Source organism: Acomys minous (assembly GCF_964271855.1).
Source record: "Acomys minous genome assembly, chromosome: 12".
Lineage (NCBI taxonomy): Eukaryota > Metazoa > Chordata > Mammalia > Rodentia > Muridae > Acomys > Acomys minous.
Genome location: NC_140493.1, coordinates 94,406,229 through 94,431,920, shown reverse-complemented (window position 1 = coordinate 94,431,920; position 25,692 = coordinate 94,406,229). Strand labels below are relative to the sequence as shown.

Sequence of the window (25,692 nt, the reverse complement as noted above, 5' to 3'; positions counted from 1 at the left end):
GCCTTAGTTGTCCTGGACTCGCTTTGTAGACCAGGCTGGCCTCGAACTCAGCGATCTGCCTCCCAAGTGCTGGGATTAAAGGCGTGTGCCACCACGCCCGGCTCCTAGGATGATTAAATTGAGAGGTGAGATGGAAATCGATGCTTACTAGGTACCCCCATTCAGAATAAGATGTGGTAGTGGACCCCTAAGCCAGCATTTGACAGACTGAGGCAAGATCATGAGTTTAAGACCAGCCTAGGATATATGATGAGATCTTATTGCAAAAAAGGGTAGTGGTTTAAGAAAAAACATTAGATTCTATGTACACACATGGGCCAGATACAGTGGCACATGCCTACCCCAGCACCTCGGGAGGCAGAGGCAGGCAGAAGCTCTACAAAGTGAGTCCAGGACAGCCACGGCTACACAGAGAAACCCAGTCTCGAAACTCCTCCCCTGCAAAAAAAGGTTCTGTGTACATGTATGTGGGGTTTGTACATGTCACAACCAGCCAACATGGATGCTGAGAACCACAGTATATGCTTTTAATCACTGAGCCATCGCTCTTTCTCCTTTTAATTTATATGAGTGTGTGAGTTCATGTGTACCACCTGTATGCACATGTCCAAACAGGCCAGAGAAAGGCATTGGGTTCCCAGCAATTGGAGCTAACAGGATTATGAGCTACCCTTTGTGGGTTCTAGGAACCAAACCCAGGTCCTCTGTGAGAGAAGCCAGCAGCACTCTTGACTGCTCAGCCATCCCTCCAGCCCTGTGAAAAAGGCATCTTAGATGAGGCTAATAAGTTATGTGTTGGCAAATATGGTTCAGGCAGGTATAGGGGGGGCCTCAGATCCCTGCCCTCGGTCCTTCATAGATTTCTCCCTCTGGAGTCTCTGAAAAGAATTTGATTATTGTCTTAAAAATACCTGCGCCCCCCAAGAATAAATTACATCTATGCCAGTGACTTGTCCACAGCACCCCAGCTGCCTGTGATGGCAAAACTGGAGCAGCAGCCCCAAGCCTCGATTTGTCTCATGGGTCCCTAATGTGCGCTATTAAGTCCGTGCGCCGTTGTACTTGCTGAGTTTGGGGTGGGGCGCAGAGGAGATGCGCGAGTGGTCGCCCAGTAGGTTGAACAGACATTGGACCGTGCAAGAACGTGGTGCAGAGAACTACAGCTTTGGTAAAGTGTGTCCAGGCAGCTTCACTATGTCTCCTTGGCTGGGGCCATTTCTTTCCTTCCCACATGGACCCCAACAGCAGCAGCTGTTTGTCTCCCACTGCACACAGTGTTGCTGTCACTGCTATTTAGCGGCCAGTATGGTACAGCCTTACTACAGGGGTTAATGCTGAGTCTGTGCTGTTTGAATCTGGGCATCTGATTTGTTTGTTGTAAAGTTTGGGAACTTGCTCAAGCATTGACTATTATTTGAGTGGCACTCATTGATGGTAGAGTCTCTGTGATGCTTTGTATTTTAAGGTTGGGAGGGGGGTCATTTTTGTTGTTTTGTTTTTGAGGCAGGTTTTCTCTCTGTAGGCCTAGCTGTTCTGGAACTTGCTCTGTAGACCATGCTGGCTTTGAACTCAAGAGATCCACCTGCTTTTGCCTCCGCAATGCTGGGATAAAAGGCATGTGCCACTACTATCTAGCTTAAGATTTATTTTTTTATATTTATTTATTTTTGCTTGTTTTTTGAGACAGGGTTTCTGTGTGTTAGCTTTGGCTGTTCTAGACTTGCTTTATAGACCAGGCTGGCCTCAAACACACAAAGATCTGCCTGCCTCTGCCTCCCAGAGTGCCTCGATTACAGGTGTGTGCCACTGTGCCTGGCTAGCTTTTTTTTTTTAATGTGTGGTTGTGGGTGTGCATCTGCCTTTGTGCAAATGGGGTTAGGGAATAAGTATGTACCAGGGTTGCCGGGTGGTGGTGGTGCACACCTTTAATCCCAGCACTCGGGAGGCAGAGGCAAGCGGATTGCTGTGAGTTCGAGGCCAGCTTGGTCTACAAAGTGACTCCAGGACAGCCAAGGCTACACAGAGATACCCTGTTTCGAAAAACAAAACAAAACAGAAGGATGTCCCAGGGTTCAATTTCAGGTTGTCAGGCTTTGATACCTGCTGAGCCATCTGATCACTCCTCTCTTTTACTACGGAAGTTAGGGATGCTGGTTTCAAAATCTATTCCTGGGGCTGGCTAGCTGGCTCAGTGGATAAGGAAGGTGCTTGTCGAATGGAAATCTGGCACCCTGAGTTTGAGCCCTGGGACTCCGGGTGGAAGGAGAGCTCCAACTCCATGAAGTTACTCTCTGACTCACATGTGTTAGGCATGCAAGCCCATGCACACAAAACGCACTTGTCTGATGCCTTCCCTACCATATACTGGCATTGCACACACTAGTCCATTGTCTTCCTTGGATGCTATGGAGGCTTACTCCTATAATCCCAGCACTAGGGAGGCAGAGGCAGGAGATGTCTGACTCTCAGGGCAGCATGGAGAGATCCTGTTTCTAAAGAAAAAATATTTAGGGATCGGATAGCTCTCTATTTTAACCACCAAGGATGGACATGTGTAATGCTGGGTGCTAGCTGATGGGGTGAGAGGGTTAGGCGGGACACCTGGAGGGTAGTTACATCTGCGAGATGGGCTCGCCTTTCCATCTCTGCATCAGAGTTCCTCCTAAAGAAGCTTGAAATCAGCTGGGTACACACCTTTAATCCCAGCACTCAGGAGGCAGAGGCTGGCAGATTACTGAGTTTGAAGCCAGCCTGGTCTACAAAGCAAGTCCAGGATAGCTAAGGCTACACAGAGAAAGGCTGTCTTGAAATGCCAAACAAACAAACCCCTGGAAGTCACTGGACAGTGGTGGAGTGTACCTTTAGTTCCAATGGAGGCAGATGGACCCTCTAATTTGGAGGCCTGCCTGGTCTATGGAGTGAGTCTAGGACAGAGAAACTATGTCTTGAAAAAAACCCAAGACAAATTTGTTCATTCCAGCGTGCTGCCTGAACTTGAGGCATTTCCTCTAATGATCAATAACAGCATGAAAGTACCTTGCAAATGAGGGGTTGTGTGATACTGCTGCAAGCGTGTTTGAACTAAACTCACAGAGGCCTTACATGGTAACACCCTCCCCCACCCACCACCCCCCCCATCCCCCAGGGACAGGGTTTCTCTGTGTTACCACCACACCTGGCCCTTACATGGTAACTTATGCAGGAACATTAAGAAGGCAAGTGTTTTTCACCTGTCACCTCAAAATATTAAAACCTATTGCATCCTTTGCCTCTCAGATCCATTCTCTGGAGTCTGAGTCACCTTCCTGCCTCCTGCAGTTCTGAAGGTGCAGCCTACTTCACTGTCAAAAGAAACTTGCCCAAACGGCCCTCATGCCCCGGCCACAGAGCCCACTACTGGGCTGTGTGCTCTGCACTGTTGGCGCCTCACAGGTGTTGATGAGAAATTTGGAGCTAGTTTATCCTATGATGCTGTGATTAAGAGGCTGCTGCGGGGGCTGGAGAGATGCCTCAGCGGTTAAGAGCTCTGACTGTTCTTCCAGAGGCCATGAGTTCAATTCCGAGGAACGACATGGTGGCTCACAACCATCTATGATGTGATCTGATGCCCTCTTCTGGCCTGCAGATGTACATGCAGGCAGAGCATTGTATACAGAATAATAAATCTTAAAAAAAAAAAAAAAAAAAAAAAAAAAAGGCTGCTGCAAGCTGGGTGGTGGGGGCGCATGCCTTTAATCCCAGGTAGAGGCAGGATCTCTGAGGTTGAGGCCAGCCTGGTCTACAGAGCAACTTCCAGAACAGCCAAGACTACATGGAAAACCTGTTTTTAAAAACAAAAACAGTGGTGGCTCACACCTTCAATCCCAGGTGAGTCCAGAACAGCCAAGGCTAACACAGAGAAACTCTGTCTCGAAAAACAAACCAACAAAAACAAAAATAAAAACAAAGCAAGGCAGAAGTGTTAAGTGATTCATAGATTCATGTGTATATCCTGTATATTGTTTTGTTGTCCTGGACTTGCTTTGTAGACCAGGCTGGCCTCAAACTCAGAGTGATTCACCTGTCTCTGCCTCCCGAGTGCTGGGATTATAGGCCTGCGCCACCATGTCCGGCTTTATTTTGTTTTATTATTTTGTGTGTATGTGCATGATGTGTGGGTGTTGGTGCGTGTGCTACAGCACACATATATGCGTGTATGAGGTCATGTCTGAGCTCTACATGAATGTAGAGGTCAAAGATTAACTTTGTAGAATCAGGCAGTCTGAATTTGATCCCTGGTACCCATGTGAAGCTGGAAAAAGCATCGTCTTTTTTTTTTTCATCGTCTCATTTTATGAGACAAGATCGCATATGGACTGGCTTGACCTTGGACTTCTGATCTCTTTGCCCCAGCTTTTTCTGTTTCCTGAGATGGTTTCTCTGTGTAGCCTTGGCTGTCCTGGACTCACTTTGTAGACAGGTTGGCCTCGAACTCATAGTGATCCACCTGCCTCTGCTTCCCAAGTGCTGGGATTAAGGGCGTGCGCCACCATGCCTGGCTCCTGCCCCAGCTTTCTAAGTGCTGAAGAAATTCTGCATCATGACATAGTTTGATAAACTTCTGGGGCTGTTTTGATTTGTGTAGCCCCGGCTGTCCTGGAACTTGCTCTGTAGACCAGGCTGGCCTCTGCCTCCCAAGTGCTGAAATTCAAGGCATGCGCCATCACTGCCAAGCTGAAAATGCTTAATATTTTCATGACCTCATCATAAAAGGAAATAGGGGCTTTGGAGATGGCTCAAGTGAAATGCTGCTTAGGCATGACATGGACCTGACTTTGAATACCCAGAAGCAGAACACATGTAGAAAGCTGGGTGTTGCCAGAAGAAATCATTGATAGGATCCTCTGAACCTGGGAGCAACAGCTAGTTTTTAGCTGCCTAATGCGATTCTGGGAACCAAACTCTTTAAGAACAGCAAGAGCTCCTAACAGCTGAGCTGTGTCTTCAGTGCCTCCTGACCCCTACTGGTCTTCATCCTAATGGTACTAAGAGAAAGTCAAACTGCTATTGGTTTCAGGGCATCGTGGTCTCTATCAGAGATGGACTTTTTAAGGCAGGGTCTTGTGTGGCTCAGGCTGGCCTTGAACTCACTGTGTATAGGAGAATAACCTTGACCCTCTGATCTCCTGCCTCTACCTCTCAAGAGCCAGGATTACAGGCTTGAGCTGCCATGCCCAATATATGGAGTCCTGGGGTTTGGAGTCAGGATCTTGGGCCTCCTAGGCAATCACTGTACCAACCAAGCCCTTGCTTTGTGAAGAGTCACACTCTGTAACCTAGACTGGAGGGTCTCCTGCCTCAGGCCCCCAGTGCTGGGGTAATAGGCGTGAGCCACTATGTCCAGCTTAAAATAAATCTGGGTAAGTTAAAATTGGTGAGGATGGAGAATGGATAATATTGAGTCCATGTTGGAGACCCAGCAAATGGTGAGGGGGGGCCTTTGTTGTTTTTCTTCCACAACATTCCCACACAGGGGTCTCAGTATTATTCACTGTTCCCCAATGCCATCTTCAGGTGAGTCTTTCCCTGGACAAGATGGGCCCGGTGCAGCCACGCCTTGTTCACAATGACCACCTCTTAATGGCAAGATTAACCTTTCTTTGGAATTTGGCAGCCGTCTGTGCTTGCCAACCCTCAGCAGTGTAGTGGACTATGGGAGCCTCCACTTGCTAAGCCTCCCTTCCATGTTCCCTGTGAATTCGGTTTCTGGAGCTGAGCCACAGTTTTCTCAACCACCTGCTACTTGGCATTTCCAGTACTCCTGGGGACTGTGGGTGCTACTGCCTTTTCACAGTATCTGGTGGAATCTGGCTAATGAGGTTTTGGGCATCCCCAGCTTCCTGAAGCTGCTAAGCTGCTGGATCTCCATGACCTGATGCTCTGCTGCCTTCAGATTTTTCAGCTGCTCTAGGATTTCTGCTCCGGACTTTTTCCACAACCTGCTCACCACCCTGGATCTTTGTACCCCGTAGCACTGGCAGAGCCTGAAACAGCTTAGCCTGAACCACAGCAAGCTGCCTGAATTGGGCAGCAGATGACTCATGCCTCTTCCACCTGTACAGGGTCACAGTGAGACTAATTGCAGTAGGAACTTAGCCATCACATCAGGTCTGAGAGTCCTCTCTCTGGCTGGCCGCAATAATGGAAGCCAAGGCCATTATGGACAGTGGTTTGTCTCTTGCAGTTGATTGGTTGCAGCACCATGGATGTAACGGGGCGACACCTGGCTTCTACTAGTCAGTTCCCCTATACTGTCACCTGTAGTGGGCTTTTGGGAAGTTGAATCACTTGAGGTGCTTGCATCTGGTTGGCCTCCTGGGCAACTTTACATGCAGTGGACCTTCAGGGCATGCTGAGCAGCAGGGAGGCATGGCTCTGCCTGGCTAATACAACCACTGTCTTGGGCCTCACAAGCACCATCCTTGTCACAAGCACAGCGACTATGGCTGTGATCATGGCCAAATACAAAATTTTTCCAGGTCATAGGGGGAGCCATGGAAGAGCTGAGCAGCCTCTGGTGAGGTGAGTGAGACTGTGGAAATTCCAGGAAGATTTGGGAGAAGAAAGTTCCTTGGATGTCTGTGGGACTCCACTGTCTGTCAGGATGGGGCCAGAAGGAGGTGGGCAGATGCTGAGCTGATTTCTCCAGGCACATGCTATTCATATTTTTCCCCTTCCTTTGACCTGGCACTATGTTGACACCTGCCCCGGACTTATTTTATGGAGGGAGGTAGAGTGGAGTGTGTGCCCCGGCCGCCGGGGTTCGACTAAGGCTCGGGAGGAGAATTTTCCTGTATGGAGACAGAACACAAGACATGAAGAAGGGGGCAAGTCTGCATTCTGATCAAACCCCGTTTATTGAGAATTTTTACAGTTTATATAGGCACAGAGGCATGGGTATTTGCGTAAGCAAGGATTGCTGTGGATACCTAACTCTGGAATGCTCCAGCAGGTAGGTATCTACCTTTACAGCTGCTAATTGCAGGAGAGAAATTCCAGGAAAGTCGTGAAGGATCTCGTTAGTCAAGAAAAAGCTCCCGGAACTGCTGCTCGCAGGCAGCTGGCCTTTGATCTGATCTTATCAGTAGTTCCACCGGGAAAGGAGTAGCTCGGGGGTCTAGAATGACCAGCCCCCACAATAAACCACAACAGGTGCCTAACTGCCGGCCTATGACAAGGTCAGCTAGTTTCTGGTGAATGGCAGACTGCTGGAGAAATAGGAACCTAGGCTCTGACAGGATGGCTGAACATTGGCCATGTAGCCCGTCCCCAACAAGTGTGTGTCAGAAAAGCTTCCCTGATTCCCAGTCTTTGCCTGGAACATGTTGATGGCTTCTGCTGAAGTTGATTGCTGAGGTTATGGGACGGCGGGCCACTGCCTAAGGAGACAGGCCAGGGACATAAATAATCCCAGTCCTGCCAGGTTTTGTGGCGCATGCCTTTAATCCCAGCATTTGGGAGGCAGGGGCGGGTGGATCTTTGAGTTCAAGGCCAACCTGGTCTACAAATTCCAGGATGGTCAGGGCTATACAGAGAAACCCTGTCTCAAAAAAAAAAAAAAAAAAAAAAAAAAACCCATACCAAACCAACAAACAAATACAAAAACAAAAAACAAAAAACAAAAAAAAAACCCCCAAAATCCTGTCCCTCCTAACATCTCAGAGCGATGCATCTAGTCTTTTTTTTTTTTTTTGGTTTTTCGAGACAGGGTTTCTCTGTGTAGCCTTGGCTGTCCTGGACTCACTTTGTAGGCCAGGCTGGCCTCGAACTCACAGCGATCCGCCTGCCTCTGCCTCCCAAGTGCTGGGATTAAAGGCATGCGCCACCATGCCCGGCACCTAGTCTTTTTTTTTTTTTAACACATTTTTATTGAAAAATAAAATAATTCACATTACATCTCATTTTCTATCCCATCCCATGCATCCACCCATTCCTCCCTCCCTCCCACTTTCACCCCAATCCCCCTTCCCTATGACTGTGACTGAGGGGGACCTCCTCCCCCTGAATATGGTGCTAGGGTATCAAGTCTCTTCTTGGTAGTCCGCTATCCTTCCTCCGAGTGCCATTGGGCCTCCCCAACAAAAGGACATGGCCAAATACGGGGCACCAGAGATCCTGTGAAAGTCAGTCCCCAGTCTCCACTTAACTGTGAAGAATGTTCTGTCCCTTGGCTAGATCTGGGTAGGGGTTTGATGCATCTAGTCTTACGTGAGTCAATGGTAGCTGAAGAGACTAGGAAAGTAAGACCAGTTGGGAAGTGATTCTGTTCTGTGGACTTGGAAATGAGTTGTGGCTGTCCTGGAGTCACTTTGTTGGCCAGGCTGGCCTCGAACTCCCCGCAATCGGCCTGCTTCTGCCTCCCAAGTGCCGGGATTAAAGGCGTGCGCCACCACTGCCCGGTTTTTCTCATTCTTCTTGTCTATTATCTATGCACAATTTGTACCCACATAATCCCATCCCATAGTTCTTTACATGGAGATATATATATCTCCATGTGAGTTCAAGGCCACCCTGGTCTTCAAAGCGAGTCCAGGACAGCCACTGCTACAGAGAAACCCTGTCTTGAAAAAACAAACAAAAACAAAACAAAAAAAACCGAGGAAGAGTTGAGTGGCACACGCCTTTATTCCCATCACTCAGGAGGCAGAGGCAGAGGCAGGTGGACCTCTGAATTTGAGGCCAGCCTGAACTACAGAGTGAGTTCCAGAATAGTCAGGGCTATGAGAGAAACCCTGTTTCAAAAAACCAAAACAAACAAAAAGCAAAAGGATAAAAGAAAGAAAAAAGCAAGAGTTTTATACGCCGGGCGTGGTGGCGCACGCCTTTAATCCCAGCACTCAGGAGGCAGAGGCGGCGGATCGCTGTGAGTTCGAGGCCAGCCTGGTCTACAAAGCGAATCCAGGACAGCCAAGGCTACAAAGAGACCCTGTCTCAAAAAACCAAAAAAAGAAGGAAAAAAAAAAGTTTTATAGTTCATCTCTCACTAGCTAATTAGAAGCGTTTTATCCACATGGTCAGAAATGCTGTGTGGACATGAATCTCTTTCAGAGAATTGAAACCAGACCCCAAAATAAGTGGCTCACTGGCGCTGGAGTGCTTACAGGGTCTTAACTTCAATAATTGAGGGTGAGTTAATTTATTAAAGACCGTGTGGCGTGTGTGCCTCAACATACAGATGGGGGCTGCTTTGTGGTGGCAACCACATACTGCCCAGAACCCTTGTGTCTTTGCTATTTGATGAATGCTGACTGTGAACTTCAACACCGCCTTGTGTTCAGTTATATGTTCACCTATCTGTCTGTGCAGCATGTATTTCCTGAATGTATGCTTGGCCCAGAGATTACAAACAGAAACTACTTAATTACTGTCTTTGCAACTTGTGGAACTCACAAGTGTGTGTGTGTGTGTGTGTGTGTGTGTGTGTGTGTGTGTGTGTGTGTGAGAGAGAGAGAGAGAGAGAGAGAGAGAGAGAGAGAGAGAGAGAGAAGGGGGGGGAGAGGGAGCATGTGTATGCCACAGCACTCATGAGATCTGGGTACATTGAGAACAAATTTGTTATATTTATAACAAACGCATAATTGCCTCAGTGCTGAAGTGATTAAAAGGAAAGGCAGCTGTCAGGCATGGTGAGGCATGGTCACAGTCTCTGTATTCTTGAGGTGGAGGCAGGAGGATTACAAATTTGAGGCTCTCCTGAGCTACATGGAAAATTATGTAAACAATCGAGTCAGCCTCCTTGTTAAAGAATATGGCCGGTAGAGGCCACCTGAAGGCTGCTGGAGGTAAACTGATGGTTGTTTGGGATAGAGTAAGAATATTGCAGTTGGAAAAAATAGTCTGATTATGATGTCCTAAAAAAGGCCTCTCTCTTCTCTCAAGAGACAAAGGCATCAAGACAAAGCAGGTGACTTAGAGCCAAGAGAACTTCTTACTTTAAAACTTCAGCCAAGGTGGTGGTGGCGGCGCTCGCTTTTAATCCCAGCACTTGGGAGGCAGAGGTAGGCAGATCACTGTGAGTTCGAGGCCAGCCTGGTCTACAAAGTGAGTCTAGGACAGCCAAGGCTACACAGAGAGACCCTGTCTCAAAGAAAAAAACAAAAAACAAAAATCAAAAAGCCAGGCATGGTGGCGCACGCCTGTAATCCCAGTACTCGGGAGGCAGAGACAGGCAGATCGCTGTGAGTTCGAGGCCAGCCTGGTCTACAAAGTGAGTCCAGGATGGCCAAGGCTACACAGGGAAACCCTGTCTCGAAAAAACAAAAAACAAACAAACAAACAAAACAAACAAACAAACAAACAAAAAACTTCAGCCAAACCCAGGGAATTCTCTGAGTCCTGTGTGCATATATTACACCTTTCTTTATTTTTATTTTTATTTATTCAAGTTAATCCTAGGTCAAGAGCAAGAGCAAGAAACCAGTTGATAAGGATTAAAGAGTAGGAGGGACTTTGAGTTGAGGGTATTTAAGACAGTGTGGAGAAGTAGAAGGGGTCTTTGGTGCTTTTAAAAAATTTTTTTGATTTATTATGTATGCAGTGCTCCACCTGCAGAACAGAAGATGGAACCAGATCACTTATAGATGGTTGTGCACCATCGTGTGGTTGCTGGGAATTGAACTCAGGACCTTTGGAGGAGCAGCCAGTGCTCTTAACCTCTGAGCCATCTCTCCAGCCCTCTATTACACCCTTCTTATGTGCAAATACCACCTTTGTTAAGTTTAAGTCTCCCAGCAACGGTGAGGTAGAATGCCGTTATCCCCATTTTACAGATGAGTCTCAGTTTACATGACACAGGATTGGTTTTCGGGTTGGAGTCCTGGTCTGGTTGCATCCAGAATTGTTTGCTTCCTCCATTCATCAAGCTGTGTTCCAGAACTTCTGATATCCCTAGTCTATGCTCTTTGCCACTATCCTGTTTTCAAAGGGCAAAGAGGAGGGGCTGGAGAGTTGGCTCAGCGCTTAAGGGCACTGGCTGCTGTTCCAGAGGTTCTGAGTTCAATCCCCAGCAACCATAGTGGCTCACAACCATCAGTTAGGATCTGATGCCCTCTTCTGTCATGCAAGCATACATGTAAATAGAGCACGCATATACAAAAATAAACAAATCTTTGAGAGAGAGAGAGAGAGAGAGAGAGAGAGAGAGAGAGAGAGAGAGAGAGAGAGAAAGTATAAAGAGACGTTCTGAGCTCTCTCCTTAGGCAGAGTTCAGAAATGTGTTCTCGAACACATTTTCCACCCGGAACTAGAGAACGAAAGCTTTGTTTCCCGGCGAAGAGAAAAATAGTAAGGGACCGGAAGTTGCCTGTATCATCCTCCGTGCTGGTCTCCCAGACCCGGCTGAGGCCGTAGCGGACTGCCCTTTCCCAAGATGGCTTCGAAGATTGGTTCGAGACGCTGGATGCTGCAGCTGATCATGCAGCTGGGTTCGGTGCTGCTCACGCGCTGCCCCTTTTGGGGCTGCTTCAGCCAACTCATGTTGTACGCTGAAAGGGCCGAGGCGCGCCGGTGAGCGCGCCCATGAAGCCGTCGAATACGGTGGGGGGCGGTACGGCTTGTCCCAGAACTGGGGTGCGGTGATGTTCGGGGAAGTTGAGGCCCAGAAGTTGGGATATTTGCACTAGGAGGAATTGGTACTCAGACAGGTTGGGAGATGCTCTGGTTCCCCTATACGTCCAGAACTGGTGTGGCGGCCCCAGTAGTCAGAAGGGTCCCAGTTTCTGGGGAGCAGTAGAGCTTGCGGGAACTTACTTAAATCTTCCCCGGACACTTACTCTCCGTTCATTCTAACGTCTTTGTGCCGTACACTCTCTTCACAGGAAGCCCGACATCCCAGTGCCTTACCTGTATTTCGACATGGGGGCAGCTGTGTTGTGTGCTAGCTTCATGTCCTTTGGAGTGAAGAGGCGCTGGTTTGCGTTGGGTGCGGCGATCCAGCTAGCCGTTAGCACCTATGCCGCGTACATCGGCGGCTATGTCCACTACGGAGACTGGCTAAAGGTGAGCGCATAAACTCTAAAGAGATTTGGCTGTGGGGAAGGAGCTGTGGCGTCCTGATGCACTGGGTGGGCACGTGTGGTACTCCCGGACGTGAAGCCTGGGAGGACTGAAGTAGGTACTAGGTTTGTAGCAGTTTTATGGTGGTTATTATAGAGCATAGACTGGCAGACCCATAGGGACCATGCAGACCTCCTTTGTAGAGTGTGAAAACCGTGGTCCAGAGATGGGGAATGGACTTTCCCACGATCCTGCCACAAGTTATCAATGGGACTAGTAACCCAGAGTTACCTAATTCCCAGAATCCTTTACCATTACTTTATTAGTCTTAGACTCATAAAGCAAAAAAGACCTTGGAAGCCAGGCATGGTAGTCTTTAATCCCAGCACTCAGGAGGCTGTGTGTGTGTGTCCTTGCAGAGTATCTGGTCTACACATCAGATTTTATGAAATGTAACTAATATTAGTGCAGAATTTGTGCCCGCAAATGCAGAAGCTTTACTGCCACTGCAGGCCTGAAGATAAGGTGACAAAGAGGCAGTACCCTGCCAGTCCAGCAGGGGAAGCAGATGTGTGGAAAGCTATGGGACAATGAAGCTGCTGGGGGGTTTTGTTTGTTATTTTGTTTGTTTGTTCTGTTTTTTCAAGACAGGGTTTCTCTGTGTAGCCTTGGCTGTCCTGAACTCACTTTGTAGACCAGGCTGGCCTCAAACTCACATCAATCTGCCTGCCTCTGCCTCCCAAGTGCTGGGATTAAAGACGTGTGCCACCACACTCAACCAAGGCAGCTGTTTTTGCTGTTTTGTTGTTTTTCTATACAGGGTTTCTCTGTGTAGCCTTGGCTGTTCTGGAACTCGATCTATAGACCAGGCTGGCCTCGAACTCACGCACAGACATCCATCTGCCTCTGCCTCCTGAGTGCTGGGATTAAAGGTGTGCGCCACCACTGGCTGGCTATTCTCATTTTAGTTGGTATAAAGGCTGTACTGCGTGAAGGCACCCTAGAATTAGGGTTTAGACTAGGGTTGAAGGAGGTGGCAAAGTTTGGCATTTGGGTTCTGCCACTTACTACTTTCTATAGGACCATAGACAGTTTTTTATCCTTTCTCAGTCTCTGCTTTATAAAGAGAATGATCTCTCTCTGCAGGACCTGTCCACTACACTTGGAATAGATAGGAGGGTTCATCACATACAGTGAGATGTGTAGAATGGGGGTATTTCTGTGTTCTTGACAACCAACAGAAACAACGGTTGCAGTTCTTGACTGGGGTCCCTTTTTTCACTGGCTTTAGGTCCGTATGTACTCGCGCACAGTTGCCATCATTGGTGGCTTTCTGGTGCTGGCCAGCGGGGCTGGGGAGCTGTACCGCCGGAAACCCCGAAGCCGTTCTCTGCAGTCCACTGGCCAGGTGTTCCTGGGCATCTACCTCATTTGTGTGGTAAGTTGGGGTTCTGTTGATTGGAGGCACTGTGTGGGACTGACATGTGAGCCTAAGCCCAGCAGAATCCTGGCCGTTGGGCAGAGCAAGGCCTTGCAGGTGATTTCTGGTGGCTCCTTGAGATTATCCTGGACAGCGTCTGTTCCTCTCTCTCTCTCTCTCTCTCATGTGCATTGATGCTTTGCTTGCATGTATCTGTGTGAGGGTGTCAGATCTTGGAGTTACAGACAGTTGTGAGCTGCCATGTGGGTGCTGGGAATTGAACCCGTGTCCTCTGGAAGAGCAGCCAGTGCTCTTTACCGCTGAGCCATCTCTCCAATCCCCAGTTTCTGTTTTCTCAAAGGCCCTCCAAGTACCTGATACCTGGCTGAGAGTCCCTGCTTCCAACATGATCGCCACCAGCTAGGAAAGGACTTGGGCCATTCCGTGCCAGTCCTGAGAATCTGTGGAGGTTTTCTCATCACTTCAGCCTCCAGAAGACCCAGAGGGGACAGAGGAGAGGCATGGTGCCACTCAGCCCTAGTTGTAACTGTGCCACTTAGTGCTGATCAGGGTTATGTAGGACAGCCAGGTCATGGTTGCCCTTGGTGCTTGGGAAGGTCGTTGTGGATGAGAACAAAGGTAGGGTTCAAGCATCTGACCTCATCATGGGAAGCAGGAATCTCATTCGATGTGCAGCGTTCTATGTGGGCTTCCGTGGTATGCAGATTCAAAAGTGGGAGTCTCCGTCTCACTATGGAGACACGCTTCCTTTCTTCAGAAGCTCTGGGGGTGGGGGGAGGGGGAGAGTAGTAGAGATCAGCCTTACCTCCTGGGGAGAGACAGGCCCTAGTTTCAGAGAGTCCCCATCCTGAGAAGCGACTTCCAAGTCCACTGTACAGGGGCTGACTTGTGGGTACCACCATCTGTTGCACAGTCTTAAAGGATGTTGTGTCTCTAGGCCTACTCACTGCAGCACAGCAAGGAGGACCGGCTGGCATACCTGAACCATCTTCCAGGAGGGGAGCTGATGGTCCAGCTGTTCTTCGTGCTTTACGGGGTCCTGGCGCTGGCCTTCCTGTCAGGTTACTACGTCACCCTGGCTGCCCAGATCCTGGCTGTGTTGTTGCCTCCTGTCATGTTGCTCATTGATGGCAATGTCGCCTACTGGCACAACACACGGCGTGTTGAGTTCTGGAACCAGATGAGGCTGCTTGGCGAGAGTGTGGGGATCTTTGGGGCTGCTGTCATCTTGGCTACGGATGGCTGAGTTTCACAGGGAGAGCCTGGTTTGGGTACAGGGGGCCACCAGAGGCCACCTTACCTTCCTCCTTGCTGGCCCAGTTGCTGTTTATTTATGCTTCTTGGTTTGTTTGTTTACTTTCTTTCTTTCTTTTTTTTTCTCAATAGTTAAGATTGCTTCCCCAAGTTTGTGGCTCAGACCTTGGGAAGATGGGAGCCTTCATGCTAATGCCTCATAGGGTTGTTGTTTATTTGTTTATTTGTTTGTTTTTTCCTACCTGTTTTAGGGGAAAGCTGAGGCCAGCTGCCCCTCCCCCATGTACCCAGGGAGAAAAGAGTCCCTGAGAAAGGAATAAGGCAGAGCTGGGGTACAGGTACTAGGAGTGGGGGACAGAGGAAGATCTGGAAGTAAGCAAATGTGAAAATTCCTTTTGGAACCTGAGAGATGCAGCTAAACTAAGCAGTGCTTTTCGGACTAGGTGTGTACGTGTCTTCACACGTGTCTTCACACGTGTCTTCACACATGTGGAAGGAGCCCTGCAGGGAGGGGCAGAACAGCTGGTGCTACACAAGTCACATGGGCTCCTTGGGGGTCTCTTGGGGGCAAAAACAATCCCAGCTCTTGGACTCCCTCTAGAGTTCAGAGGGGGCCCTGGTGTGTGCTCTGGGTTGTGCAGGTCGGGCAGGCCAGCCAGGCAGCCTGCTGCTGCACTGTTCTCAGTTACTTAGTCGACTGGCTGGGTGGAGCACAGTCCTCCAGAAATAAACATTTTATACAGACACTCTACCTTCGCTTCTGTCTCCCCGGCGGGCACTTTGCCATTGGCTGGCATTGATTTAGGGTTTCTTTTTTGTTTGTTTGTTTGTTTTTTGTTTTCTTCGAGACAGGGTCTTTCTGTGTAGCCTTGGCTATCCTGGACTTGCTTTGTAGTCCAGACTCAGAGTGATCCACCTGCCTCTGCCTCCGGAGTGCCACCACGTCTGGTCTGGTTTGGGGTTTCTTGAAAGATCATCTTGGGTTAAACTCCATTCTGGTTCTCCTATGATTCACCCCCCCCCCCCAGCCCTGGTTCTGAGAGTTCCCATGTTTCTTCTACTATCTTTAAAAACAAACAAACAAACAAACAAAAAACTTACTGGGCATAGTGTCCAGTAATGCCATGAATTCCAGCACTTGGGAAACAAAGGCAGGCAGATCTCTGTGAGTTCAGTGCCAACCAGGACTACTCAGAGGAACCCTGTCTTAACTTCTCTCCTAAATAATAAGTAATTAAAAAAATTTAAAACATCAACTAGAGACAGCTTAGTAATAGAGCACTTGTCTAAAATGCCCCAGGCCTTCAGTTCCTTCCCTAGCATTGAAGATGCCTCACATCTCACACCCTTACTATAATTAGGTTTTCTTAATGTCTTTTTGTTTGTTTGTTTGTTTTGCTTTTTATTTCTTTTGAGACAAGGTTTCTCTGTGTAGCCTTGGCTGTCCTGGATTTGCCTTGTAGACCAGGCTGGCCTGGAACTCATAGTGATCCACCTGCCTCTGTTTCCCTGAGTGCTAGGATTAAGGTCATACCACACCCAGCTTTGGTTTTTTGTTGTTGTTGTTGTTGTTTTTGTTTTTTGAGACAGGGTTTCTCTTGTAGCCCTGGCTGTCCTGGAACTCTGTAGGCCTTGAACTCACAGAGAGAGTCTACCTCTGTTTCCCACGGGCTGGGATTAATGGTGTGTGCCATCACACCCAGTATCAATTTTGTTTTTGAGACAGCATCTCTGTAACCTAGCCTGGTCTCAAGCTCCTGTTTCTCTGCACCCACCTCTTAGATGCTGAGGTCACTGTATCCAAATTGGTTTATGCTTTTGGTTTCTCCCTCTGTCCTTTTTATGGCCCTTCCCCCGGCCCCCCCCCCCCCATTTGGGGCAGGACTTTTTTCTTCAAAAGACTGGAAGAAGAGAACTGATGTCATTGCACATGAGGAAATGAGAGAGCCACAGAAGGTAAGCAACTTGCCTCAAACCACAGAGCAAATCCACCTGGAGCTAGATGACTGTAGGCCTGTGGAACGTCCCAGCCCAGATGTACCACCCTTGATATACATAATCCTAAGGGAGGACAGGTAGCTCTTGGGCCTTGGGCTTGTCACGGTCCCTGGTGTGCCATGGTGGTCTTATAAAGGCACCTGGTGTGTCAAAAACTGTTCACAAACTGTTGAAGGAGGGCTGGAGATGTAGCTCAGTTGCTAGCCCTGGCTTCAGTTTCCATCCATAGAGGCACATCCCTTTAAGGTTAGCACTTCGGAAGGCAGGAGATAAGGAGTTCAAGGTCTTCCGCTACATAGTACATTTCAAGCCAGCCTGGTCTGCACTGAATTGAAATGGTGCATGTGCGCGTGAGCTCAGTTCCCAGCTCTCATATCAGGTGACTCACAAATGCCTGTAATTCCAGCTCCAAGACATCTAGTACTTTTTTGGCCTTTATAGGTGCTTGCGCAAACACATACAAATAACATTTTTTAATACGTATATGAGTATTTTGCCTACATGTACATCTTTGTACCATGTTCATGCCTGGTGACCATGGATACCAGGAACAGGCATCAGATCTGGAGTTACGGACAATTATGAGCCACCACATGGGGGTCAAGAATAAACTCTGGCTCCTATGGAGGAAGAGCCAGTACTTTTAACCACTGGGCCATTTGTCTAGTTTCCCTAATAAAAACAAATCTTAAAAAAAACATTTAGGAGCCAGGAGGGGTGTGGCACATGGCCTATAATCCCAGGACTCAGGGAGGCAGACTGCTGAGTTTGAGGCCAGCCTGGTCTACAAAGCTAAGTCCAGCATAGCAATGGCCACACAAAGAAACCCTGTCTCAAAAAACTTAAAAAAAAATAAAAATTAAAAAATAAAAAAGCACTAACTGTCCTTTCAGAGAATCATAGTTTGGTTTCCAATATCCATGTCAGGTGGCTCACAACCATCTGTAACTCCAGGGGATCTTATATTCTCTGTGGGTACCTATATCCTACATATACTTAAAAAAATCATTTGAACTTGTGTCACCACCTGGTAACAGTTGGAAGTATCATACAGTATTTGGCAGTCAACTTCTGTAATAGTCAACAACAGTAGGAAAAAAAATCCTCAGGGGCTGTAGAGATGGCTCAGCAGTTAAGAGCACCATCTTCCAGAGGACCCTGGTTCAATTCCCAGCACCTACATGGCAGCTCACAACTGTGTAACTCTAAGAGATGACACCAACAGACATACTGGGCCAGATGTGGTGCTCGAGAAGGACCAGGGCAGGGCCAGCAGAGCGGCCTGCTTTGAGGATGCCAAAACACCAGTGCACATAAAATAAAAATAAATAAATTAAAAAAAGAAAAATCCTCCTGCTGGGTGTGGTGGTGCAAGCCTTTAGTCCCAGCACTCGGGAGGCAGAGGCAGGTGGGTCACTGTGAGTTCGAGGCCAGCCTGGTCTACAAAGAAGTCTAGGACAGCCTGTGATTCCTCTTGGTCCTTACAGGTAAATATGCTATTGCTGTTATCTGGGACTTCGCCCTTATGGGAAGGAAGTGATGGCGGAGAGGGTGCTCACCACAACGACAGGCAACCATATGGTTTGTGGATCTAAGGAAGAACCCCTCTAGGGGTTGCTGATCCCCAAGTGTGGAGACAATGTGGTTGTTTGCCCTCGGGGCCTTTCAGCTTTGTCCAGGAATCCTCTGGTCCCTGGCCCCCAAGCACTTGTTCTCAGAGGGTTACTATCTTTAAAAAGAAATCGTGTGAATTTGAGGCCAGCCTGGTCTACAAAGCGAGTCCAGGACAGCCAAGGCCACACAGAGAAACCCTGTCTCAGGAAAAGAAAAAAGAAAAAGAAATAAATAAAAATTAAAAAAAAATCGTAAACCATCACAGGGGTATAGCTCAGTGGGAGCGCACTTGCCTAAAATGTCCCAGGCTCTTCGTGCCATCTCCGGTATTGAGAAACCCGTCTCCCTGTCCCCTCAAGTCCTTACTGCCGTTACAGTGTTCTTAGTTTCTTTTTGAGACAAGCGTGACTGACTCAGACAGGCATTTGTGTTTTAATCAAGGCCTCCTGAAGAATTGCAAGACCCAAAGGACGTGAGATGGGCGGTAGGTCAGGCAGGCTTAGACAAAGGAGCCTCCAGACAGCAGAGGCTACGGAAACTAGCCTGCCCCTAAGATTACCTTAGGCAGACCCCTGAGAGGCAATCCTAGTCCTACTCCCCAGGCTGAACATGGAAAGCCATGTGGTTTGACTCGGGAGCAGGGTCTCCAGCTGGTTTCACTCTTCTGTGTTTGTCCTGCTCCAGTGTCCCTCAGCAGGCGTGGTGCAGCTTCCCTCCCCTCAGGTGTCTGGGGTCACCCCATAGCCGGCATGGCTTTTGGTCCATCCTGGCCTTCTCAGGATTTATGGGGCCCATGACGATGCGTCAGCTGCCTAGGTCAGAAGCTGGCTTGTGGAAAGAGTCCGGCAGCCCCTTGGCATGGTTGACTAGTTCATAGGAGTCCCGGATGTCAGCCAGGCCAAACCAGAAGAAGATCCACTGCTTGTTGGAGAAGCTTCCGTCACTGTGCTTGAAGTACCTGGGTGTGGAGGCGAAAGGGTTAGCTCTGGGACAAGGCTGGTCCTCACTGCTCACTCTGTGTTTTCAGGATAGTGGTCTCCGCCATGACACTCCACTAGGAACAAATGTTTGTTATTTTATCCTAGGAGTAGCAGCCAGAGTGGCTCCTGAAGCCCATGCAGTCATTTCCCAAACAGCAGCTGGGGTTCAGGGAAGTTAGGGAACTTGCCAGAATCTCCCAGCTAGAAAGTGAGTGGGGTTACTCCTGCTCCCCCTCCCTTGTGTAGCAAAGGAAAGGCTCCTTTGTCACTTTCTAGTGTGGGCTGAGGGTATAGTTGCTGAAGGGGAGGGTGGGGGCCGGGAGTGGTGGCGCACGCCTTTAATCCCTGCACTCAGGAGGCAGGGGCAGGTGGATTGCTATGAGTTCCAGGCCAGCCTGGTCTACAAAGCTACTCCTGGACAGCCAAGGATACACAGAGAAACCTTGTCTTGAAAAAAAGAAACAAACAAACAATAAAAAATTAAAAAAGAAAAGAAAAAAGAAAGGGGAGGATGTTCCTGACAGACACAGCCTAGAGTCAGAAGTTTGGCAACCAAGTCTGAAGAGATCCCGGCAGAATCAGGGTTTATCAGAATACTTGCTAGATGCCACTTGCTTCAAAGGAAGCAGAAATGTGTGATTGATGAATGTCACTAGGTGACTTTGACCCAAGAGGGGACTTTTCTCTGAAGAAAGGAGGTTAGTGAAAGGAGGGAATGCACAGCTGCCCCATTGGTGAAGCCTGGGGCGTGGCTGTGTGGGCCTACCAGGGATTGATGGGGTTGGTGACCCGTGAGCGCCAGAACAACGTTTGCAGGTCCCTCCGAAGGCACTCCCACAGCATCTGCCCGGAACCTTGACCCTGGCGGCTGGAGCTCACCACGAATTTGTCCAGATACGCGGTGCCCCCTAGTACAGGCTCCACTGTCAAAATGGCTGCAGCGTTGTACCTGGCACAGTGGGAGAGAGGCAGGCTAGAACCTCTCCTTGGCCTTAAGCTGCCCCGGCTCAGGACCTCGGGTCCTGCCTGAGGAGGCCAGGAGGCTCACCCCTCAGAGACATAGATCGAGTGCAGCCGAGGACGCAGTGATTCCAGATAGCCCTCTCGGAGCTTCTTGCCGAAGCTGGCGTTGACTAGGTTCACTAGGCGGTCCTGGTCCAGGCTGTCCAGGCTGCGAACTCGCAGCATCCGCTCAGCATTTTTAAACAGGGTGCCACAGCCTGGGGAGATTTGGAGATGGGGCTTAGGTTGAGCCAGAGTCAGGTCCTCCGCTAGCTTCGCTTTCCTCCCATCTCAATTTTCAAGTTCCCTTCTCCAGTCCCCGCTGTCAGAGTTCTCTGTTCTCCCACGGGTTTAAGGGTCGGGAGCCATTGGGGAGGCTTCTCTCTACAGTGTCCAGTCTTGTGTGCGTGTTGGGGCCAGGGGGAGGGGGGGGCCAGGGGGAGGGGGGCTGTGAGAAGGGGTGGAGAGTGGGGGGCGGGGCTAGGGAAACAGCCACTTTTTTTTTTTTTTGGTTTTGGTTTTTTTCAAGACAGGGTCTCTCTGTGTAGCCTTGGCTCTCCTAGACTCACTTTGTAGACCAGGCTGGCCTCGAACTCACAGCGATCCGCCTGCCACTGCCTCCTGAGTGCTGGGATTAAAGGCGTGCGCCACCACCTCCCCCTCCCGGCTTGAACCACTTTTGCTGGCCCTCAGCCAGGCCCTGTCGATGCTCCCCGGCTTGGGACTCAGTCCAGCCCACCTTCACACAGCCTCACCCTTGTTACTAAAGAGCTCGGTGAGCAGCGTGCTGGCGGTGGTGATGACTGCGGAGGAGTAGTGCGGCAGGCGGCTGAGCACGTCCACTATGAGCCGAATCTGCTGCCGTTCTTTGATACTCAGCCATTCCGCATTGGTAACCAGGTCAAGGTCGGCGGGCAGGTTCACTTGGCTCAGGAGCTAAGTTCAGGGAGAAGTTGAGTCCCCAGTCTCTAGCAGATACACTCCCATACCAAACTGGGCCCTGCCCTGGGGACCTCTCTTTGACCACGTAACATTTACGTCCATCCCAAGTCCTCTGCCAGGAAGTGCTCAGATCTGGGCACCAGGTACCAGCCCCCCTCTCCGATCTTCTGTTACTTGTCTGTACTCTATTTGCTTGAGAGTAACTGTGGGCTGCCCTGGAATCACACAGGGGGCATGGGGCAGGGGACTCACTCTTGCCTAGTGTCATGAGGTGGCACGGGAGAGGGGCACACCTTCTGACTGGTATCCCGCAGGCCGCCTGAAGTATTGAGGAAGATGATTTTGGTGGGCCTCAGAGCCTTGGCCAGAGACGCGGTCACCTCCAGCGAGTCAAGAAGCACTGACCTGCGCGCAGCGGTCTCCCCAATGGGGCACAGGATTGGGATGCTGTTCGATTCCAGGCACCACTGCAACAGGTCTGTCTCCACAGAGACGATGCCACCGTAGCTGTGGGCCAGATGTGGTGCTTGAGAGGGGCCAGGGCAGGGCCAGGATAGTGGTCTGCTTTGAAGATGCCAGGGCGGGCTGGGCCGATACTAACCTGGCATGGGGGGCTGGTTCCTCAGCGCTCAGCACTGATCCGCCGCCAAAAAAGGGCACAGCGGAAGCCGCGTTGTGCCTGAGCTCGTCCACCAGCGCCTTGCAGCTCTGAGCAAGCTGTGCCTTAGCTTCCCAGAAGGAAAGACAGCCTGAAGGTGCCGTGGGGGCCGGCAGCCCCAGGACTACCAGTGGCTTCATGTCCATGCGTTGCAGGAAGGCTAGGGCAAAAGCCAGGCTAGACACCGCCTGCGGGCACTGGAGCACCCCCTCATCCACCTGTACAGGAGTGGGCATTCAGGGAGCACGACGCTGGCTCTAAGTCGCTTGTGTCTTCTCGGACCTAGGACCCTCAGTGACCGCACTCTACTCAGGTGCTTGTCAGGCCCCACTTTTTGGCCAACTGCTCCGCCCTTTGCCCGTTGGGTCTTGGCCACCCCCTTATCTAGCGCTAATGTTCCTCCCTCAGCTCCTCCCAGTGGCCTTGGACTCTGGGACACCTTGGGGGGAGGGGTGATGGGAAAGCTCTGCCGACTGAACCCCAACTGTGACCATGGCGAGAGGCCTTTCTCAGACATCGCCTCTGGAGGACTGGGCTCCCCTTTCTCTTCACTAGGGCCAGGAGCTGTTTCCACAGCCTCAACGCTTCCCCCATCCCCAGCACTAAGCCAGCGCCAACGCGCTCAAGATTCTCAGCCTGGCGTGCCGAGATTGTCACCATCTCCTTGCTATGACACGACGACACTGGGATCGGCTTACCTCCAGGACGGCGAAGGGCTTGTCCACCGAATGGTAGCAGGTTTGGAATTGTGTGAGCCAGTGGCGTGCCTCCCCAGGGCTGGCACCGCACTGGCTCAGGAAGGCCTGGATGTCCCGCTGCACCAGTGATCTGCCAGCGGGAGGTGCAGGGGATTCGAGGGGCGTTGGAAGCGGTGTCCAGGACGGCTCCTCGACGGCAGGAGACTGGACACGATCCTTAGCGCCCTCGGCGTCCTCTCTGTGAGCTCTGGCGGTACTGAGCCGGCGTCCCGGGCTGGCACTCCTCGCCCCGCGCCGTCGCGCGCTACCACTCAGTCTCCGCGAACCCCCAGGACCTCCCGGGCTGCGCAGCCTTCTGACCGCTGCCGCAGACCGCAGGGCTGTGGCCACCCACGCCGTCGCCATGACGACAACCAAATCCACTGGCCCCCCCACCCACAGGTGGCTGTCGGTCTGGAGAGCAGGGCACTGGGGGCTCTTAACTTGAGGCTGAGCTGGGCTGGATTAGACTCCGGGCGGGGCGGTATAGGAGGCCCCTAGTGGCTTCTGGGTGCATTTGGGGCGGGGCAGGTCACAGACCGGAGGGTGGGGCCTCTAGAATTCTCCGCCCCTTGTGTCGGAAGGGTACTGGAACCGATAGGGAGGGTCACAAAGGTCAGCTTTGGAGTAGTGGCGCTCTTTAAATTGCTACTAAAGCTGGTTCTAGGAAGCGTTCAGGTGTCCTAGGTGTGCCTGTGAATTCTCAGGGTCTCACAGGCACATAAACTGCAAGGAGTTAGGGAAAAATTGAACACAGGGTGTGGTTCTCACTGTAGCCTATGGATGCAAAGTCCCGTTTTCAAGGTGGATGTGGTAGGGCATATTTGTAATTTCAGCTTCCGGGAGGTTAGGGCAGGAGAATTGCCGTGAGTTCCAGGCAAACTTAAGCTACATAGGCAGGGCTTTGTTTCAAAAGATAAAAACCAGCACTTGTGAGACAGAAACAGACCTATAACCACAAGTTCAAGGCCAGCCTGAGCTAAGAAAGCAATGCCTTTTTGTTTGTTTGTCATTTTTTGTTTTTTTCAGACCTGTGTTTCTCTGTGCATATCCTGACTGGGCTGTCCTGGAACTTGCTCTATAGTACAGGCTGGCCTCAAACTCACAGAGATCCACCTACCTCTGCCTCTGCCTCCTAAGTGCTGCCATTGAAGGTGTGGGTCACTACTGCCCAGCCTAAACCCTGTGGGCCACCACTGCCCAGCTTATACCCTGTCTTAAAAAAGAAAACTGTGTCTGAGCTCATGATCAGGTTAGCCAGAGTTTGTCAATTCCTGCTGCTGGAGTCTCCCTGAGGAATACTGGCATAGCCTCAAGGTTCTCCTCTGTGCCTATTTAATGCTTTAGGCTATTTAAAGCTAACGTCTGTTCATAAGAGGATTGTGCCTAGAAGGTCAGTGTCACTTGCCAGAAATAAAGGGAAAAAAATGCTTAAGAGTAAGGTGAGGGGCTGGAGAGATGGCTCAGAGGTTAAGAGCACTGCTTGTTCTTCCAAAGGTCAAGAGTTCAATTTCCAGCAACCACATGGTGGCTCGCAACCATCTACAATGAGATCTGGTGCCCTCTCCTGGTGTACATGCAGGCAAAACACTGCATATAAATAAATAATAAATAATAAATAAATAATATTTAAATAAATATTTTTTTAAAAAAGCAAGGTGAAAACAAAAAAAACCTATTCATCCCAGATGGAGTAGTGTGTGGCCTGCTGGCTTGAAAACTTGGAGAGTTAGTTTGTGGCAGGTACTAACACTGCTTTAGTACCAGGTGACAAGTTCCCCAGCAGAATGCCCAGCTCTGTGAAACCCCCTCCCATCATCCATCCTCAAGGTGACTCCAGGAGGGGCGTTGTTGTATCACCCCGTTTGCAGACCAGGACCCTGAGACCCAGAACTAGTAGGAGCCAAGGACACTTGGGTCATTAGCAGCACTTGACAGCCGCCCACATGCCTGTGTTATTTGAAAGGACCTCCTCCCCCGTGCTCCCAGTTAGTGCTGTCCTGCTCTGGATACATTCTATCCAGTCTAGTCCCTTGTTGTTTGGCGGGGGAAACCCAGGGGAAACCCGGGGCTCTGTTATTGTAAAGGAAAAATGACTTAGCCAAGGCCAAACAGCTCAGACACTGGGCGTCATATCTTCCCTAGTGTTTTCACTGTCTCTCTGTTTGGGCACTTGTTTTGAAAAAGCGTCTTGCTATATATACCAGGCTGGGCTTGGAACCCCTCACTCCAGCATCCCGAGTGCAGGGGTGTGGGGTGTGGGGTGGGGGGATAGGCACATGTCACCACACTGAGCTCCTAGTACGGATTTGTTTCCCCAGGCCCGGCTCCCAGGGTACCACCTAAAGGAGGCACAGAGGACTCCTGAGTATTCTCAGGGTGCTTACTGGACTTGGGGTTCAGTTCTGTGGTAGAGAGGTTCTGGGCTCTACCCACAAAAGGAAAACAAAAAAACAAAAACAAAAAACCATCCAGCAGCCGCTGGGTAAGTATGCTGACCCCTTCCCGGAAACTGTCCCTTCGACCCACCCACGCACACTGACTGGGAGTCTGGAGTGGGAGGGGAACTTGACCTTCAGGCCTCCTCTGGGGTATTTTCATTCTCCAACTTAGAAAACTAGGCAGACGGTACTGTAAGGCTGGGTAGGTCTGTGTGTGGCATGGGCATGTACACACACACACACACACACACACACACACACACACGCTCGCGCACGCGTGCCCCTGTTCATCCACATCCATCCTTCCCGTTTTCCCTCTGTACTGCCAGGCCAGTACACCCCTGCCATATACACCTCTCACAGTCCCCAAAGGAGGTGGGCCTACCCCTCCAGAGCGATGATGATGATAGTATTCATCCTCAAACCCCTCCCTGACGTCAGAGCCTCCAGCCTGGATGTGCGACCCCTCCCTACTGGCTTTCCTCCGAGCCCATTTTGAGTGCCCACTCTCTGGTCCCTTCCCCTCCAAACATCTCTTCTTCCTCTTCCTTCGCATCTTGTTCCCTCCATCCCTGGAGACAGGGCTGCTGCC

General features: G+C 50.2%; 2 protein-coding genes across 2 annotated transcripts; one reads left to right on the top strand and one right to left on the bottom strand.

Annotated features, from left to right (window-relative positions):
* The first annotated feature begins 11,337 nt into the window (after positions 1–11,337).
* On the top strand, positions 11,338–15,474 carry TMEM101 (transmembrane protein 101). Its single transcript, XM_084748131.1, has 4 exons — positions 11,338–11,544; positions 11,856–12,036; positions 13,325–13,471; positions 14,412–15,474. Exons 1-4 carry the CDS (start codon positions 11,408–11,410, stop codon positions 14,718–14,720), a joined length of 774 nt encoding a protein of 257 aa, XP_084604257.1. The 5' UTR covers positions 11,338–11,407; the 3' UTR covers positions 14,721–15,474.
* A 618-nt stretch (positions 15,475–16,092) lies between these two features.
* NAGS (N-acetylglutamate synthase) lies at positions 16,093–23,230 on the bottom strand. The gene is made up of 7 exons (XM_084748066.1): positions 22,621–23,230; positions 21,866–22,140; positions 21,558–21,771; positions 21,078–21,258; positions 20,369–20,540; positions 20,087–20,269; positions 16,093–19,298 (listed from the first exon to the last, which is right to left on the bottom strand). Exons 1-7 carry the CDS (start codon positions 23,023–23,025, stop codon positions 19,145–19,147), a joined length of 1,584 nt encoding a protein of 527 aa, XP_084604192.1. The 5' UTR covers positions 23,026–23,230; the 3' UTR covers positions 16,093–19,144.
* Positions 23,231–25,692: the final 2,462 nt, after the last annotated feature.